The sequence below is a fragment of the Anser brachyrhynchus genome (genome assembly GCF_964034855.1).
Source record: "Anser brachyrhynchus genome assembly, chromosome: 4".
Taxonomy (NCBI): Eukaryota; Metazoa; Chordata; class Aves; order Anseriformes; family Anatidae; genus Anser; species Anser brachyrhynchus.
This window is the reverse complement of record NC_137698.1, coordinates 38,796,079-38,809,750: the sequence shown is the minus strand read 5'-3', so window position 1 is coordinate 38,809,750 and position 13,672 is coordinate 38,796,079. Positions and strand designations below refer to the sequence as shown.

General features: G+C 43.0%; 1 protein-coding gene across 1 annotated transcript; it reads left to right on the top strand.

Moving 5' to 3' along the window:
- Nucleotides 1–2,548: 2,548 nt before the first annotated feature.
- Nucleotides 2,549–10,753, top strand: RAB33B (RAB33B, member RAS oncogene family). The gene is made up of 2 exons (XM_080591018.1): nucleotides 2,549–2,829; nucleotides 7,670–10,753. The coding sequence occupies exons 1-2, from the start codon at nucleotides 2,593–2,595 to the stop codon at nucleotides 8,111–8,113; spliced, it is 681 nt and encodes a 226-aa protein (XP_080447144.1). The 5' UTR covers nucleotides 2,549–2,592; the 3' UTR covers nucleotides 8,114–10,753.
- The last annotated feature ends 2,919 nt before the right edge of the window (nucleotides 10,754–13,672 follow it).

The following is a 13,672-nucleotide window of genomic DNA, read 5'->3' as shown; positions in this document are numbered from 1 at the left end:
TTTTCTCACTGCTCAAACTATAACTGATTGAAAGACAACTTGTCGTCCTGCTGAGCGACTGCCAGCTGGACTAAATGACGTGTACTGAAGGAAAAGGTTTGACCTTCAACATTAATGGATGTGTACCATGCTCTGGACACTGTTTGAAACTATGAACTCTGTGCATCTGTCCGGGTAAAAGTGACTGACCTTTCCACCTCCATCTCACCTACAACTAGGGGGGTCGGTGGCATCCGACCACCATGCACAGAACAGGCTGTGACCACTGTCCCCTTCACGTGAGGAACCACCTCCCCAAAGCTCCTGCTCTGGAGGGACAGCTCTCCAGGAGAAAGGAGTGATGGGTGGGATGGGTGAAGTCGCCTGGTATTAAATCTGGGACGATTTGCAAAGGCTGATCAGGAAGTCTTATGACTGGGCTAATAGGGAAGTTTAAAAAGGACAGCTAAAACGCCCACATGTACTCTACTAGCTCATGTGGACTTCTCAAAGGGACGCTGCTGCAAGAGCATCAGGCAAATACGGAGTGCCACCAAGAAACCTTCAGTAAATGAGAAGCTTCATTAACTCCATTCAGGATTTTATTTTCTCTTTCCCTGAAAGAACCATGCACTCATTTAAATAAAGAGCACTTGTACCCAGAAACCTTGAGCAAAATCTCTCTCCAGGCCATTCAGTGCCCCAACTTCCACAGGTCCCCAAAAATGGAGCCTCCTGGCCAGAAGTGCTGTCAGCACCAGGATTCAGGGGCACCACTGAGGCCCAGCAGGAGATTTTAGGAACTAAGCTGTTGGGAGGAGCCCCCCAAATGTCCAAAATGGACGCCTGTGACGTTTGCAGTACAGAGGAAGGTCAAAAGGTGTGAGGCTTGTGGGCAGTTTTCAGAAGCCAGATTTCAGCAGTTCTCAAAAGCATCCCCGTGTAGGTAGTGCTGCTTGTCATGCGGCTAACAAAACAGAAATTTGGGTTATAAACTGAGAAGGCCGTTAACAATATTTAGAGGCAAAGTCACAGGCAGGGTGCTGGGGGTGTCTGTAAAATTAGCAGAGCACAAAAATCTCGTGACTAAGAATGCCTTCAGCCACTAGATGGTGTATAGATTCTGCCACTTACAGAGTCTTAGTTGTTGAAGTAAATGATGTTTGAAAGCTGTTTGAGAGCTCAAATCTAATTATAGCTCAATTTGGCGTAACCCGGATCAAACTTGGTTGAATGAGCTGTTGGCAGACCCTGCCAAGCAGCTGTTTAAAATCTCCTTTTAGTGTGCTAGCCAGAGCCCAGATCAGAGCATCTCCCACTAGAATTAGGAATCCTCTGCTCCTTAGCCGTTAGGCTGTGGAGACACACTTACTGGTGCTCCCTTCCCTCAGCCAAATACATTTTACATTCTTGCCGCAAAACAGAGCAACTAGTGTCGGAGGGTCATGAGAACGCAAGGGTGGCACAGTCTCCTTGTTTTCCACTAGTACCATATTCCACTTTTGTACCAGAAAAGTACTCCTCTTTTTTGACAGGATGAATAAAAGAAGGCATCTTATCCCAGGAGGCACCTTATCTACAGGGCTGAGGCACCTCTCAACAAACTTAAATTAGGGTGGTCCACAGGAAAGGGGAATAACAAGGACTCCCTGGAGGGCTGATGCTGACTGCACTAAGCAGCTCCTTTCTCCATGCACAGGGTTTTGATACACTCTGGATTTTTTCACACCACACTGAGGTGGGCACTGTAACTCATCTGTCTAGGCTACAAAGCCAGTTGCTCTGAACTCTGAGGGAGGGGTGGGCTTTTTTGGCCCTAGGCTATTTGTGCTTACACTTGAGCAACGACTGGTCAATGACACCGTCCTTCAACCACACGGCTGGGGAGCAATGATCCAGGGATCACTTCTTGCTCGATTTGTGCAGGCAGAAGGCTGGGTGGTCACAGGCGTGTGTAACAACGAGGAGGACTCCCCGCCGTGGCTATTATTAGGCTTCTGATCCAAGCCTCAGGAATCCTGGCTCAGCTATTGCTTTGCAGGCCAGGGAGCTACCGCAAGGACAACCATCCTCTTGTTTACCGCACGCTACATTTGTTTTTCTGTGTCATGGCTAAACTCTTTTTTAAGAGGTAAATTGCTTCAACGTGATGTCTCTGTCAAACCTCTCTCCTAGGCTGAAGCCCTTGGTGGGGCTGTTAACAGATCCTGAGGGCAAATCCCCGTCTCCCTTCACCTTGCGGGGCACATCAACCATTTTTGGCCAGAGTGCTGCTGTGTCACGGATGGACCCGCCGCTGCCTCTTCCCCAGCTGCAGAGGACAGCACAGAGCCCCCGTGCCCCCAGCCTTCCTCTTTATTACCTCGGGCACACGGCCCTGACCGCGCCCCCCCCTCCCTTCACCCCCGCCCTCCGCCCGCCGCCTCAGGGCGAGCGCCGCCCAGCGGCCGCCCAGCGCTTGGCGGGGGGCTCTCGCGAGAGGCGCGGCGGGGCGGTGACGTGGCCGGGCGCAGCCGTTCGCTGCCCGCCGCCGGCGGCCGTTAACGGTCGGCGGGGCGGGGCGGTCGGAGGCGGGAAGGGGGGTGTGTGTGGGGGGGGGGGGAGGCGGCGGCGATGATGGCGGCGGCGGCCGAGCTGGAGTCGTCGCTGGAGCTGAGCCTGCCGGGCAGCGGCAGCCTGCCGCCGGCGCGCTCCCGCATCTTCAAGATCATCGTCATCGGCGACTCCAACGTGGGCAAGACGTGCCTCACCTACCGCTTCTGCGCCGGCCGCTTCCCGCAGCGCACCGAGGCCACCATCGGCGTGGACTTCCGCGAGCGGGCCGTCACCATCGACGGCGAGCGCATCAAGGTAGCGCCCCGACGGGCCGCGGCTCCCCCCCCCCGCTGCGCCCCCGGGCCCCCAGGGGCATCCCCTGCCTTAGGAAAATCACACCGCGCACGCTGCGGGAGCGAGGCGGCTGCCACCGCCAGCAGGCGTTCTGCCTCAAAATCGTTCGAAAGAACCACCGCCGTGACAGCCGGAGGCGCCTTCCAGCGCAAATTCCGTTTCTCGTATAAAAATACAACGCAAGGGCAGCCTCAGAGAAGTGCGGGTAGGAATTTCCGTAGCAGATTAGAATCAGTTTCAAAATCTGGCTTTTTAATGCAGAGATTCGGTGGCCCTGCTGAAAATAGCAAGTGACATCCCATCAAGAAGCCAAACGTGGTTCAGCAGTGAGCTGCCGTGTCCCGATAGTGACGTGTCGCAGCTGGTTTTTGTAGGATTCTGTTGGGTTTGCTGCATGCGGTGCAGGGCTGGACAGTGGCAGGCTGGGTGCTTGGCTCACGTTTGACGTGTGTTCTGCTCCGATTACAGGGTTAGCCAAAGTTTTTTTTCTTACGAATCTAAATGTAGTGAAAATCTGGGGGGGGAGATGAATGCTCTTTCGCCTTCTTTGCGCTTTAAAGCAGATCTTAAAAGTATATGAAATATACCTTGCTTGCCAGATGGATGCGTAAGCACTAGTTGTGATCCTAACAGCTATTTGCAGATTGAGCCACTGGTTGCTTACCAATGCTGCTTGGCTGCTAGCAGTAACGTGTTTTAAGCAAAATTCCCTTCCGTATGATAGTTTGCTTCTGTGATCAAAGTTTAGCAGATGTGTGGAAAAAGGGAGTAGCAGTAGTCATGGCATTGTACTTCTGCATATGTTGTCACCAGGCTTTGGAATTACAGCTGACAGTCAGCTGAAAGCCACAGTTTTTCCTTGTTTACTCACTGCTTAAAGATGTTGGAGATGGGGAGGCTATCCATTTGCCCCACACACTTGCCAGTTCTTCCTTTTATTTGTCCATTTGCCTGTCTTCCCCATTTTTTATTTTACCCTATGCCCTTTTTAACTAAAAAAGAAGCACAAGTAAGAGTCTGTTACTCTTTGCCCTTATAAAACCATTGAATAACACTTCATCGGCTTCTAGCCGAGATTCTGTACTCTCCGGTCTGTTGCTATCCAGAACAGAAGGGAACCTCACGAGGGACATCTTCCTGTCAACACCATCTTACTGCCTGGCATTTGCACCACCTCTGGAGTGTGCCCACCCTTCTCTGCAGGGAATTAAAACCAAAGAGCCAGATTCACAGCTCCAAGATGCTTCACATTGGTTATTGAGCCATTTTGTTACATAGGTTGTGGGAGGTGGTGTTGCTGCATTCTTGATGATGTTGCCTGTTGAATATGCCAATCCCGGTCGAAGGAGGTGGAGAACTGGAGAAGATGCTTTTCAAACTCATGGTTTTCCTGGTAGCTCAGTTTTAGCTTTAAAATAAATAAACTTCATCATTACGGCCAGGGCTGTAACTGTTGGGAGGATGCTACATGTCATTGAGCACGCGCCAATTTTTATTCTTTGCCACCTCTTCTTGCTCATCTTTACCTTTCTTTCTCATAGCATCTCCCCAGCAATGCCTGTTGAACCAGGAAAGAGAGGAGGTGAGATGAGCCGAATTGCTGCTGTTCTGGTTGTGCCCTGAAGGGCCGGGCCCTCTGAGCAGAGGAATTTTTCCTCTTGTTTTGAAAGAGAGTATTAATTGGTGTCTTCTCATTCCCTCTTCTCCCTTCCCCCAGCCAGCTGGATGGTCATTCTTGTGCTGCTACAGTACAGAGAGCATTTCCCTTGCAGCTGGAAAAACGCTGTGTCATTGGCAGTAATACAAGCACGGTTCTTCTCGCCGGGGGTCTCCCACACAGTTTTTTAGAATTCAAGGCATAGGGACGAGTGTATTCCTGTGTAGCTTACACGGTAGGCTCACAGCTTCATTTGAAACAGCAATGCCTAGATTTGAGGAATAGATTAAAATTTTCAACAGACATTGCATTCTAGATTTCCCTCTGCCTAAAGTGACCTGCACATTGAAAATCGAAGAAAACAATGATGTCACTCTTTACTGACCTACATTAACAGAGCAAAGGATGCAAATGAAATTCAAAGAAGAAAGTCGAAACATCACGTTCTGCTCATTTGAGCTGTTGGCATTTTTTTTCCCATCTTGTTAAAGGAGGCATAATTTATCATTTTGGTTTTATTAAAGGGCAGCTGTGTTTTTACCAGCATTTATAAGCCATGCATGCTAAGGGAGTCCTTGTGCAGAAAACAATCTTTCTTGGATCCACAAAAAGGAGTCGGAAGGTGGGAGGTGATAGCTGGGTTGATATATTTAAGTACCATTTGTCTTTCCTAGGGAGTGTGACAAAGTGGTTCTGTCCTCAGTTTTTATTAGTTGAATTAAGCTGTTAAACCAGATTTTCAAAGCCCATGTTTTAAATGGCTGTTATAATAAGAGTGCCTCCTTGATGATGGATGGTATTTAAATAATAATGAAACAATAATCTTAATGTTAATTCATCAGTGCACGTCTCTAAAACTGGTCGTTCCCAGTGTTTTTCAGTAGAGCAAATATGTTTTGGGGCGGGAGAGGGTGTCAGAAATGGGATGGTCTGCTCAAGTTCACCTGGTGAGAGGAACACAAGAACTTGTGTAAAACCTTCAGTGTTGGGAAAGTATTACTTGAGATGACACATTTCAAGTTTGAAAGCTTCACGGAAATAACATTTAGGAGGAGCTGTCGCTTCAGCTTAACTTGAAAGATATGTAAAGCTTTAATTTAATTTCCTCTTCTCTACCCAAGGCTGACAATAAGCTTGTGGATTTGTGCTTGACTGAAGCGTGACTGACTTCTGCTCTCTGAGTGAGGTGGGGAGAGAAGCGTAACCTCAGCGTCTGCAGCTGCTTCTGAAAACAAGCTGCCTCTTTACATTAGATTTGATATAACATTCTGGGAGACTATATAGAGTGGTTCCTCACCTTTTTGTTGTCTGAGCAATAAGCAATACCTCAGCCTGTGCTTTGTTTTCCCCTCTCTTTAATTTGTCATAGCCCAAATTAATGTTTTCTTTTTCCCGTGAATCTCCTGACTTAGTAATATTCTGTTAGTGTATAGTACTAGAATTATCTCTCAGCTGGGTAGGTGAATGAGTCTTGCCCAAGCTTAGGTGCCTGTATTTAATCTAGTTATTTATGCTGCCTTTACAGGCCGCGGAGATGCAGTCAGCTGTGTTCAGAACGCAACAGAGTTGGCAAAAAGCAGGTATTCGCTCTAGGGTGAGGTGAATTGCAGCTGACTACCGCTGTCTTCAGTCAGAGGCTAGGGTGCCTTGCCTTGCTTTTCTTCGTAATCTTAATGATGCTTTTAGAAGCGGTACGTGGATCTTATAAGTCTGTTGATCAGAAGCTGCAAATAACTGGACTAGACTACGGAGTCCAAGCTGTTCTATCGTTTTCATGTAAAGTTTCTGTTCCCCTGATCAAACCAGTAACTACCATTTCCACCGGTTCTGGTCTGAGGTTTTTCTTGAGCTTGGGTGACCAGAGTGGAACATAATATTGCAGAAAAAGTCACACCGTCCTGAAACATCACTTACTTTTTTTCCCTTCACACTAGTGATTCATAACATCCTGTGATTGACTCGTGTATGTGGATCATTATCCATTTTTGTCGTTTCCAAACGGATGAATCCTGCGCTTTCAGAAGTCTTCATTATTAGTCTGTGTTATCAAGGCTTTGCATCTCTTCCTGTTCAATTTCACCCTATTCCTACTATTCCAGATTATTTTTCTATATGGTACTGTAAGTCACCTTTCTGTCAGGGATACATCTTAGCTTCTTGCCATTAGCAGATTTCTCTAGCACCTCATTTCCTTTTTTTATGTCAAAGTCAATAGTAAAAACTGTAAAGAAATCAACCTTCAAGACACTTAGACTTTCGGAATAAGTTTTACTGAAACATCTGGATCAAAGGAATGCAGAACTGCGTGCACGGGAGTTTTCATCAGGGGAAAATATTGGCTGTACCTTTCTGTGGTGGTTTTAGGAATAGATCTCAATAGTGTTTGAGAGCATTTCACTTATTAATGTTTTTTGTCTGTAACACTGACTGTATAGGTTTTGAACAAATATGAGTTCAGTCTATTTAGGATAGAATAGGGCATACTTGGAAATAACAGTATCATGATAAACTAACAGAAGTTTTGTGCTTTTTTTTCTCTTATGCATGGTTTATGCTACAAACCATAGTATGGTCCTAGCTTATGTATTAAATAAGTTTGAGATTCATAGGAGAGTTTGAGTCTAATAGACTACAGAAAGACTTCTTTGTTCTGTTCGTTTTGTTTTTGTTGTTTGTGCACGATTTGATTTATTCCTACTTTTCATGAGTCTACCACAATAGACAGTTAACTTCATGATAAGAACAATGCTTTGGGGAAGATGACATTATTTTTGGCAATAAAAAAATCATGTCAGCTGAGTTATGCTGTGAAGTATTTTGTTTTGTCAAAGAAAAGCATAACTGACAAGATTTCTGTATTTGTTTTTGTAAAAATCTTACAAAATACCTGGTTCAGTAAACCTTCAGAAATGTGTATTTGTGTTCAAGCTGCATCTTAATTTCTTTGTAGCAGGCAGTTTTGGAAGCAACAATTTCTGAAATTGCATAAAAGCAATAGTTTTTTTCAGCACAAACTTTCCAGTATGATTAATTCTGAAGAGTGAATTTCTGTAATTGTGTAACTTTCCTAGCTATGGGTAATGTGTGTTATTTTCTAGCATGAGTAATGAAACATTTTTTCTCTTGTTCTCCTTCCTTTTTCAGATCCAGCTATGGGATACGGCAGGCCAGGAGCGCTTCAGAAAGAGTATGGTGCAGCACTATTACAGGAACGTACACGCTGTCGTGTTTGTGTATGATATGACAAACATTGCCAGTTTTCACAGTCTGCCATCGTGGATAGAGGAATGCAAACAACACCTCCTTGCCAACGATATACCACGGATTCTTGTTGGAAATAAATGTGACCTGAGAAGTGCTATTCAGGTACCTACGGACTTGGCCCAGAAGTTTGCTGATACTCACAGTATGCCGTTATTTGAAACCTCTGCCAAAAACCCCAATGACAATGACCATGTGGAGGCCATATTTATGACGCTGGCTCACAAGCTTAAAAGTCACAAGCCATTAATGCTTAGTCAACCCCCAGATCGCGATCAAATACATATAAAGCCTGAACCAAAACCTGCCATGACCTGCTGGTGTTAAATCTCACTATTTATTAGCTATCACCTTGTCTTGTTTGCAAATGCTCCAAAATTATGATCTTGGCACAGATCCAGGGTTTGGTAGCAATTATAGGAAATCTTTTTGGCACTTTACTGTGTTTTTTTTTTCTGGTGTAGATGTGCCCGTCTCATTTTCTTGCACTTTGTAATTGTACTTTCTGAATTACTGAAGTTTCACTATAAATATACAGGAATGTAAACTTTCAAGTGAAGTATTGACAAAGCAATTCTTCTTGAGCTCTTGCTGCCTGAGATCGTTTTTGTCACTTGTGGTAAAGTTATATATAGTAAGACAGTTTACTAGCACTTCTGGTTGCTACTTGCATTGGGATCATGTAGGAGGAAAAGTGTTTTGGGACAGCCGGATAGCTTGATTTTTCAGGTCAGTGAGTGGGGAGATTTTTAATGTCTGAAGGAATATTTGATGACTGCTAGCAAGCTGTTAAGCAAGTACCTACTTATATAAAAAACAAACAAGCAACAGGACTGTCAGATAAAGTCTGGGCTTCAGTGTGAGTGCAAACTGCTGGCTTTCATGGCATGCCATTCCATTGTAAACTTTGTCCGTTTCTTCATGGCAGTGGTAAGAGAATCGACAAACTTGTCCCTACCTCTAGACAATTAATACTTAGAAGTTCATTAATTTTTCATAATTAACTTGTAAGACTAAACTATGCATTCCTTCATATGAAAAGTCCTTTAGCACAGGATATGGGGGAAAATCTGGGACTAGAACTACCCACAGCCTCTCTGGCCTTACCAAAACTTTGATAGTCAGTGAGGACTGACCTCTAAGGACGCTGTATTTGAGTTGTGTCCCAGTGTAAGTGAAAAAATGGAGTGAGGTTGCCAAAAGCATAACGGTTTTCAAAGATACATGTTTCAGAGGATGCTAGTGTTGATGTTTTTCAAATATCTTGAAAGAAACAACTTTTTACAAACCAACTCGATAACATATTTTAAAGATGAAAATGCTTAGGACAGAATGTTACTTCTCATGCCCGTTTTGACGTACAAAGTTGTGCCTTATTTATTGAAAATGTCAAGGCCACCATAGTCTAATGATCTGTATTGTTTTGTGCTAGAATATGTGAAGGCTTCTGTGCAAAGGAACTACCAGCTTCCGTAACTGAAGGTCGATTTGCTTGCATGATGGTAAGACAGTATCATCCATTTAAAGAGTAGGGAATATGGGTTTTACTTTAAATACGTATCAATGCAAAATAAATTAGATCTTGAAATACAGAGAAAGTCTGCCAAATCTGATTTTTGGCTAAAACTTGCTCATGTAATGTCATTGCTGTAAGTTGGGCATCCATGGCATTACTAATGTGAGTCAGTAATCGCTCTTCTAGAACCATCTTCTGTGTTCTCGTAATTGCAGCCATTTCATTCAGTTCTGTTCTGTGAAGGTCAAGATTCACAACAAAAATGGTTCTAGGTCACACACAGCTACGTAATGTGAAGTGTAATCTGTAGAATTCAATCTGACTTCGTATGCCATGATCAAACAATATTTTCTGACTTAATTTTTAAAGGAATTTAAGTAAAAATGAAGGTTTTTGATTTGCAGTGTAAAGTGCGCAATGCTGACTGGAAACTAAATGTAAGGCCCAGTTTAGAAGCCGCCATCCTAATGATTATTTCAAACAAATTACTGAAGCAAGCTAACTTTTGAACTATTAAAGTTACTAAGTTCTAAATTCTATTGCAAGTGTTCTATTGATAAAGGGAAAAATGCATTGACTTTTTTTTTCTCCACACTTAGAAATAGCATTAAATTCAGCCTAATATGATTAGGATGCTTAAAAAGATTCTAAACAAAATATATTATGTTTTTTCCATATAAAGCTGCTACAACTATGACAGTAATTTTGTTTATGCAACACTTGTTAAAGGGAATTTTTGTATTCACGCTGAACCTTATATGACTAGAATTTGATTTACAGTCCTTTCAGAAACAATCAGCTTTTTAACGCAAGTTTCCTTAATAATTTTTTTTGGAAAAGGATTGATCTTACATTTATGTGTATAATATTATAAATAAACATGGTTTACAGTCCTCTTGGACAATTTATTTTTCACTCACATTCTTACTCATTTTTCTCAAAAGTATCAACCTTAACTATTTGTATAGTACTAAGTATGTCAGCAAACTGTTTTTTTTTTTTTCTAATAAAAAAACAGAATGAAGAATTCCAAAGTCAGTCAGTCAGGTTGGGAGCTGAGGTAAGGAAATTATGTAGATACAATGTTAATGTTAAATTCGATATCAGACATCTGCAAATCTGTTAAGCTTTGAGTTATTCACAACCTGTAAATAAGGGCCCTCATGTCGTTAAAATTGTGTAAAAACAATGTTTTAAGTATGTAATCATGTCTTCAGCACATAGCATGTTTTAACAGTTCTGCCATAAAGGCAATGTGGTCATTGATTCAGGATTCAGTGTGCTTCCTGGCTTTCAGTAGTAATGTTCTACCCACGGAATTGATGTCAAAAGTACTGAATACTTTGTATACATATTTTCACCTTACCAAATTGTAAAATTGGGTTATTTTGTATGTGTTGGGGAGGGTAAGACACAATCCCAGAAACCTAATAAACTGGCTTTGCCACAAACTGTTATCGCTTGTTTTCAGTAATTGTTCTAGGAAGTATGATACCAATTCTTACAGTAAAATCTACAATAAACTGTGATAAGCAAGGGAGGTACAAAAGGGTCCTTAGTTTTTTTGTACGCATGGCTAACAATTTTGTGAAAGACTATCACAGTACTTGGACTACTGTCGGTACCTTCTTGCGAGGTCTCAGAGTTGTTTTGGAGCATCTGAAACACCCGCATGATGCTTCAGAGCATGTTCTGGCCTTACCTGAAGTTCTACAAAACTGGCAATTATTGCCCCCTGAATATATATCAAGACCCTTAAGGAGCCTTTGACATTTCTCATAGGCTTACCTCATTTCTCATAGTCTTACCTTTCTGAATGAAAAAAATGCTCTTAACTTCAGATACAGCTTAGTTCTCTTAAAAAACAGTCATGCAGGCTTCCATACATGTATGCAGACACACACACACAGAGCAAGGTTTCAATTCCAATTGATGTTAAGTGGGCTTCTTGGTAAATATCGTAGCCTATTCGCCCAGATAGGAACTTTCAAACATTTTTGGTGTTACCTCGTACTATTTAACTGTCTATGCTCTATCTATGCATTTCTTCTATTTCCATACTTAATAAATAATCTATTTAAAACAAAAAGCTAGAACATATTTTGGAGGTATTTAAAGATGCAAAACATGATTGCAGTTATCACTGATCAGACTGTAAATTCTACTGAATGACTTTAAAAAAAACGTATTTATTGAACGTGTTTGCTCTATGCTTCTGGTGCAACGGAATGACCAGAAAGGACCTTGGTAGACAAACCATCAACGTGATTCAGTTGTGAAACCTCATCTTAGGTTGACGCTATATTTCATTACACTACTTGGGAAGAAAGCTACCTTCAAATTAGGAAGGCAGGAGGCTGACATGCAAACTTTAAATGTGTCCTAGTATTCATACATATACTTGCTGCACATTCAAGTTTTCTTGCTGTTTCCATTTCTCCTTTACCTCATCGTGAAGCTATTGCTAAGAAGCATCAAAATACTTGGTGCTTTTTTATGTGTACTGTAATCTCCCCCAATCAAAAATAAAAAAGCTGATCCAATAAAGGGTCTAAAGTACACAGCCATCAAAACTGTGAAAGCTGAAATAGCTTCACCCTTGTGTGGTGGTTTTACCCAGCTGGGCAGCTGAGCTCCACCACAACCACTCTCTCGCTCCCCCTCCTCAAGGGGAATGGGGGAGAAAATGCAATGAAAAAGGCTCAAGGGCTGTGATAAGGACAGGAAGGTCACTCAACAATCATCGTCATAGGCAAAACAGACTCAGCATGGGGAGATTGATAGAATGTATTACCTAGTCTAGCTACTAACAAGCTAGAGCAGTGAGAAACTAATTAAAAAAAAAATTAAAAAACAAACTATAAACACCTTCCCCCTATCCACCCTCTTCTACCTCCTCCCCCTGCATGGAATAGGGGAGCAGGGAATGGGGGCTGCGGTCAGTCCCTAACGCTTCGTCTCTGCTGCTCCTTCACGGTCCCTCTCTGCCCCTGCTCCCCGTGGGGTCCCTCCCACGGGATGCCGTCCTGCCCGAACTGAGCCTGCGGGGGCTGCCCACAGGCAGCAGCTCTCCAAGAACTGCTCCCACACGGCTCCGTACCCCTGCAGCCCCCTGCTACCAAAACCTTGCCATGTAAGCCCAATGCACTACGCCATTTTTTCCCAGCTTTATAAACCAATAATTAAAAAGACAATTTTTCAGCTGTGGTGAGAGAAGTTGAGAACATGCAATGAACTATTGCCTTTCACTTTATTTCACCTCTGGCATGCCTTAACGATCTAAAAATTAGTTAACATCTAATTTTGATCAACGTAGTTAATGTGGGAGTCTGTAAAAGAACTAAGATAGAGCAAGTCCCTTCTTGGTGAATATTTTCACTTCCACAAAAAAATGGCAGTTCGGTTTTGTATGAAAATCAATGCCAATCAGCTATATAATTATTAGAAAACTGAAATGCTCATTCTGGTCTGGGTCATAGTTGCACAGAAGTCTGTTGAAGATTGACCTGTAAGGAAAACAAGTACCTGAGTTTCATTTCTTTATGCTGTACTCACAAAAAACTCTGGAGTTTGAGGGTGGAATGAGAAAAGGGATTTCTTTTTTTCCTTTTGTTTTGTGGGTTTGTTTGTTTGTTTGTTTTGTAGTTTTGGTTCACACTGCAAGTCCAAACGGAGACTTACCTATTCATACAGCTGAATGAAGTCATCAGTGCGGCCTGTGAGGCGACATTGATAGGGAAAGAATTGCTGCTGGTTTCCAGTGACCGCTTGGGATTCACTGAGATCTGTGCAGCCAGCCAGCTGCAAAATCAGAATCAAAGAGGTTGGCGTGTGTTTCTGAAGGCAGCTCCTTGTAGTTTAGGAAATTACTTCCACAGCCCAAAGAAAGGCATATAAAAGTAGCTAGAAATGCAGGGACAGTAACTGAAGTCCACAGTCCTGCTCAGTGCAGATATTATCTACGTGTATTATTTTTTGTCTGTGTTGAATTGCCTCTGGTTAAGGAGAATTTTGAATTGTAGAAAACTTATAATTTAAAATGAATGAAAAGCAAATTTCCCAGCAATATGGATGCTCATTTAAAGAAACCAGTAATCCTCTTCCCTTCCATTCTCCTACTCTTCTCACGCTTAGAAAACAACCCAGAACTGATGTAATCTGACTGAGGTACAGTGACAATCGTTGAACAGAGACATGGGCTGTTGCAACTTGGAGCTTGGCAGCAAGAATGTCGTCTACAGTCTTAGGGTAAGCAGGTCTCTCTGGTAGTACCCGTACATACTCTTTGTGTCTTGGTACCAGCAGAGGCATTCCAGTTTTGGGCCGGGCTCCATTAGGACACCTGTATGGTGCCCCTAGCCATGGCAGCG

What these genes read in the sequence shown, in the direction of transcription:
- RAB33B (XM_080591018.1), top strand. Translation starts at nt 2,593, where the DNA reads ATGATGGCGGCGGCGGCCGAGCTGGAGTCGTCGCTGGAGCTGAGCCTG. An exon ending in TCGACGGCGAGCGCATCAAG is followed by an intron (nt 2,830 to 7,669) that starts GTAGCGCCCCGA and finishes TTCCTTTTTCAG; the next exon opens with ATCCAGCTATGGGATACGGC.